This window comes from Anabrus simplex, chromosome 13, assembly GCF_040414725.1.
Source record: "Anabrus simplex isolate iqAnaSimp1 chromosome 13, ASM4041472v1, whole genome shotgun sequence".
Classification (NCBI taxonomy): Eukaryota; Metazoa; Arthropoda; class Insecta; order Orthoptera; family Tettigoniidae; genus Anabrus; species Anabrus simplex.
The window spans coordinates 51,117,836-51,124,232 of NC_090277.1; the positions used below are offsets into that span (position 1 = coordinate 51,117,836).

At 38.2% G+C, this 6,397-nt stretch overlaps 1 protein-coding gene across 1 annotated transcript; it reads right to left on the bottom strand.

Moving 5' to 3' along the window:
* Positions 1-280: 280 nt before the first annotated feature.
* On the bottom strand, positions 281-5,385 carry LOC136884646 (cuticle protein 21-like). The gene is made up of 2 exons (XM_067156876.2): positions 5,374-5,385; positions 281-892 (listed from the first exon to the last, which is right to left on the bottom strand). The coding sequence occupies exons 1-2, from the start codon at positions 5,383-5,385 to the stop codon at positions 281-283; spliced, it is 624 nt and encodes a 207-aa protein (XP_067012977.1).
* Positions 5,386-6,397: the final 1,012 nt, after the last annotated feature.

A 6,397-nucleotide genomic window follows, 5' to 3' on the forward strand; every position in this document is an offset into this window, starting at 1 on the left:
AATTCAGAGATGACGAATGGATAGATTTGGAGATATTAATGGGTGGGTAAGACAGAAACTTACACCAGACAGCGAACTAAACGGGATAATAATATAAAAATGTATACATTTATCCAAACGTATTTATTTATAAATAACAGTCCATGGATTATAAAAGAGCAGTCATATAATATAAATAACTGTAAGAATGTGTATAAAAAGTGCGGTGGATGTTCGATAATTTATGACAACGTGAAATAAATATTTATAAATATGAACTGTGGTTGAAGGCTTCCAAAATTTAACCAAGGATGGCCTTACTGTGGCCATAGGCGTAAGGAGCAGCATAACCTCCGTAAGCCAGAGGGGCAGCATAGCCATGTCCGTAAGCCAGAGGAGCAGCTACGGGAGCATGAGCGACAGCAACGGGAGCAGCAACCTTGGCAACAGCAGCAACAGCGGGTTCACGGTGGACAACGGCATTAAATCCATTGACTGGGTCAGCGGTGTACTCTACAGTACGACGGGTGCCGTCAGGCTCAACCAGGCTGTAGCTACCCTGGACAACATCTCCTTGACGGCTCTCCTGCTGTCCCTTGGAGTCTCCGGTCAGAGCGTCCTGGATGTCGTAGGAGTAGCTGTAGCTTGGGTTGGGGTCGTAGTCGGTGTCGACGGCGACGGGAGCAGCGACCTTAGCGACGGCGGGGGCAGCGGCGTAGGCTACAGGTCCGTGGGCATAGGCAGGGGCAGCGTAGGCTACAGGTGCGTGGGCGTAGGCAGGGGCAGCATAGGATACAGGTCCGTGGGCGTAGGCAGGGGCGGCATAGGATACAGGTGCTCCTGGAGCGTAGACGGCGGGTGCGCCAAGGATACCGGCCTTAGCTACGGCCACAAGGGCGGCAAAGACGACAAACTGAAATATTCAAACAATTCAATTAGGTTTCAAAATCCAACTAAAGTGTACAGTATTTATTAAGATATAAGGAATCATAATAAGTCTAATGTTTATATAGTAAGAAAGCGGCAATGCAACGTCTGTCAAGATCTATTACAAAGGCTGGAGAATGATTTAGTTTAAACTACTTATTTATGTATCTGATATGACGTGGCTCAGGCTATATGAAGCCTGTAGTTACGCTAAACCATCTTGTATGCGCTATATTGTATAAACTACAGTGTCTAAGGTTCCTAATCACATTTTTCTCTGATTTTTCCTGTTTATTCGCAGTCTTTTCTTAGCTTGCCAACTGCATGTTCTTATCGCATAATATGCATTGATTTTCATTTTTTTCTCCTATTAACACTTTATTTTAATACACTCCCATCTACAACCATTCAAACCCTCACATTTCCCTTTTAGGGATACAGGGTACAATACATGTTTTTATAATGCCGCCTCTTTCCTATCCTATTACACATAGGACACTGAAATTTTACACATGCACTATATAGTTCGTCTTTAACTCAACACAAAAAAATCCCCGATGTATGCAATCATTTCAACATTTTAAAAAAATTACGAATAAATGCAGCCAATGGGCATATCACAATCAAGGCTCATAGGATTGATTCTATGTATCACAATAGTTCGTAAGCTAAATACTGGCTAATCAAAACTACAAAACTTGATCAAAGAGTCTAGGCGTGATTTGTAGGTCTTGGCGTGATACCGGTCACAATGTTCCTTGCAAGGAAAATTTCTTTAAAATTTCATGTGTAAAATATTATTTTTAATGTATTTTTCTCTAAGAGTTCACTTTTTTCGTGGAATGTACCAAGAAGCAACAGCTAAACTTCATATATATGATTTATAGACATACAGTTATATACTACGTGAGATATATAAATTTTCCTAACAACTTGGTCATAAAAATATATTAAATTTGAACCACCATTTTTTTAGAATTTAATATTTAGTTTTCGTGATCAACATTTTACTTATTTTCGAGATATCTTTCACCTGTTATATAGCTACTATCCCTCTGCATACCCTCAATAAATATTACTTCCATTGGTTCAACGGTTCCGAGAAAAGTACACCTTTAGGGAAAAATACATTTAAACATAATATTTTACACATGAAAATAAAATTAATTATTATTGGAAAGGAATGCATAAATCATGCCATTTTTTCTGGGTTAAATAAGAACTACATAATGTATCTGTAACATTTCAGTGTTCTATGTGTAATAGGATGGTAATAAGGTGGCATCATAAAAACATGCATTGTAATGGTTAGTTCTATTCCCAACTCTACCCTGTGTCCGTAACATTTCTATTCTCACCGTCATATATTTTTGTTATTGTACAGTAATCTAGCAGTTTTTTCTTTCTGTTACATTGATTATCACAACAAATCCTTTTAATTAACCAAACAAATCGCCACCTTCCTTCCACAGCAGAGCTAAGCACCTGAACTAGTAATGCCCACGTGCGTCAAGGAAGTAACCTGCTTGAGACGAATCAAGATAATAAAAAATAAAGGATAGTAGTAAAATTAAAAGTCCTCTAATATTATATCCTTGATCGCTTCTGCTTAATGACCTGTATAAAATGCGGACTGGTTTAATATCAAGGTTTCCCCGCGTATGCGGACAGCATGAAGAAATAAGCTGCCACAAGTCAACCAGGTGGTCTGCAAAAATATTTTAAACCATTTATAGAGCAATATACCAATCTGAAAATTCTCTGCTAATAACAGTTTAGTTTCCAATCATCTTTACTTCAACTTTTCTGCTTATGAGGGAACTTCGTAAAAGAAATATTGGCCTCAAATCAATTTCATTCTCAACTGTCCATTACTAGAAACAGTGTTGCAATGTTCTTGCATTCGATACAGTAAATAACTTAAAACCAATTTGCAGAATCTTTCTTTCTGTGACATTTTTCCAACATCCTGGTGGAGGGGCGGTGCAAATTGTGTATTTGACACAGCTTTACGGCCGGATGTCCTTTCTGACGCCAACCCAATTAGGAGGGATGTATCAAGTGTTTCTGTCGCGATTGATAGCGCAGTGTGTTGTATGTATTTGAAGAGGAGTGTGTTGGGACGAACAAAAAACCTAGTCAACGAGTCAGAGGAATTAACTAGACTGAATTAAAATCCGCGACCCAGCCGGAAATCGAACCCACAACCCTCTAACCATTTAGCCAAAGAGCCGGACAATCTATACCTTTCATGAGAGAAATAAATTACTTCAAAACGAACAAACAAATAAAAAAGCAAACTAGTCCTATGGGAAAAGAACCCTGAAAGGTCTTGACCTACAAGGGGATTGCTGCTCATCCCGAATGCCTGCATATTACGAGGAGATGCTTGGTCAGTGCGACAAATAATCCCCGCCGTTAGTCTTGGTTTTCTGGATCGAGGCCACAATCTCATCGGCAGACAACTTTTCACATAAATTGTGTGTACAGCGACCGAATACTCAGATCCAGGAAACATCGCTGGTCAACCCAGGAATCAAACACAGGATCTCAGATTAAAATGGATGAACTTTTATAAGAAGTGACACAAAATAGGTTTTCCAAGACTCAGCAAGTTATACAAAATGGACTAAAAGTTTAAAAAAAAAAATAAAAGTGTGGAAACTCTTAAGAGTAAAGGAAGCAACATATTATTTCTATATTCTGTGTGGTACAAGTAGAATATTCTGTAGTCCATTAAGGTGTATTCCGAGCGATTAGAAGTCCGAACATTCCTCTACCCGCAAGGAAGTGCAAGATACTTCAGCACATAGTTTTAATCATTAAAGAAGTTATCAAGTTCTTGACACATTACCTGTGCTATGAAGAAACTCTGGAAATTGTATGTTTGCCGAGGTAATTTCTCTTAGCTGAGGAACTGGTGTCCTCTTAACATCAATTACCACTATCTCTAGTGGATATGGATGCTGGTTTGATGCCGGTCAAATTCGATATAATTTGCTGTTTTATTATTGCAGCCATGTGCATATTATCCCGTAAAATTCTCCCTCTTGGTTTCAGATCTAAATAAGTCAAATTCTCGCTTCTATAAAACCAGCAGAAGCTCTAACTAAAACCACCTAATCTGGTGCAAAATGCCGGCGTCAAATCAAATCACATTACATTTAATAACGACTGTCTGTTATTATCACTAATTTAATATTGTTCAGTTTGTCTTATTGGCAAGATATAAATTGGGCGTACTGTCCTATTGCTTCAAACCTACTCCACCAATGTAACAGACACTTCTCGTTGACTGAAAATATTTAGACTTAATTTTTAAAATAAAAACTGCATACTGAAAACGGGTACTTGTTCATCCGAGACTGAAGATCTGCTTCACATTTATATCAGGATTCAACAACAACGGCACTAGATAAGAGACTTATTAAAAGTATCGTAATTAAAATTTTGAATGGTGCATTTGACAACTGCGAATACATTTAGAGGAATATTTCTCAATAATTACAATAATAATAGCTATCTACGTCGTTCTTATTCCGCCACTGGTTTTTACAGACACCAAGCTATTGAATACAACACTGAAAGACTTTCACTAAATTACTGCTTTATAATATTTAATTCTCATCCCTTTCTCTAAAGTGGCCGACAGATATAAATATATTGTTTCTTATTATGTTTACAATGCGATAAAAGAACTATCCACTGAATATAATTGTACAGAAAACGAGTTATCATAAATATGTTAGTATGCCCGTAGGCACAACGAATTAGCTAACCTATTTTGGATTCAATTCTTAAAACAAGCACATAACAAATGATTACATGTAATCCACGATCTTAGTCCAACTTCACAATTTTATTACAATTCCATATTAAAACTTAAAATATTGGGGCAAAAAGGTATGAAACTCTGTTTCAAATTTTGAATGATTCGGTACTGAAAAAAGAGAAAAAGAAAATACTCCAGAACAACATCCAAATATAATAATAACAATAACAACGGTTTAATTTAAGACAGTCTCATGAACTGGAAGTTTACATTGTAAACGGCGCTCAGATACTTTTCATGAAATCTGCGGACATATAAAGAAAACCTGAATAGTCAACGCCAGTAAGTTTTCACCAATGGAAGTTGAATTGCAAGGTCTCGTTCCGATAATCAGTTTCCACATAAACCGGAAGATCCCATGGCTACGATCACGATAAAAAAACAACAAGCTCACTGCAAGAGGCACTATGTAACTAATGAACTACAGCATAAAAATTAATCTGTATTAATTCAGAAAAGATCTACGCCTATTCTGAGAAATAGTTCTTTAAAAATTACAATGAAATAATGAACTGAAGTCGATGTTCTGATTATGTCTTAGTTTCTAACACGATTTAACATCAGTAGCTTTCAATAAGTGATAAAGACTGAACGGTGGCCGTAGTAGAAACAGAATGAACTAGAGAATATCTCACCTTGTAAGCCATAGTGTTGTAGATATCCTCTGCAGAGTTGTGTGAGGTGCTGACTGATCCATAAAGCACAACACACACTCTTATATACACGCACCGAAAAAAAATGGAAAGTAGTTCTTGCTCTTTTTTGTTATTGTTAATCTACAGATGGATGTGCTAATGCGGGGCCAGAGACCCGCCCAATTATGTCCCTCATAGGACCGGGTCGAGACTGGTTCCTATGTTGGTCGCTGTTGAATGAATGAAGCTAGGTAGTTACGTAGTAGTGTACCACACGCACTGCTCTTGTGAAGACCGTCAGGCAAGGTGAAGGTAAGGCACAGCATTACGGTCACAGCGCAGTGTTCATCAGGTGGTTATACAATATCTTGCGCTCTGCAATCGGTTAACACCTGCTAAATTTCGGAATTCATTTGCGAGGTTTATTAATTTAAACCTAAGCTGTTGAATACGTTTGGCTCGGGAACTAGGCGTTACTCTTTGTCATAACAATAATAATGCTATTGGCTTTACGTCCCAGTAACTACTTTTACGGTTTTCGGAGACGCCGAGGTGCCGCAATTTACTCTTGCAGGAGTTATTTTACATGTCAGTAAATCTACAGACACGAGCCTGACGTATTGGAGCACCTACAAATACCACTGGACTGAGCCAGGATCGAACCTGCCAAGCTGGGGTTAGAAGGCTATCGCCTCAACCGTCTGAGCCACTCAGACCGGCGTTTCATTCATCATTAAATCCGGATTCATAGACAGTAATGCAAGCTTACTGAAGCAGTAACAAGTAGGGGACCTATAGTCTATTATGCACAGCAGTTACGGTATGAGTCTTGCATAAACAGTAGGGGTACGGCCCCTCATAACACCTAGAATTTCTATCAGTCCCGCTGGATAACGGTATACCAGCCTAGACGACACTTCTGAATAACTAGAGCTAGGAACTGTAGTTGGAAAATTTGGGTCAAAACGGTGCAAGAAAGGTGCAATAATTTAGTATTAAAGAGTGTAAATTTAAAATAAAAATA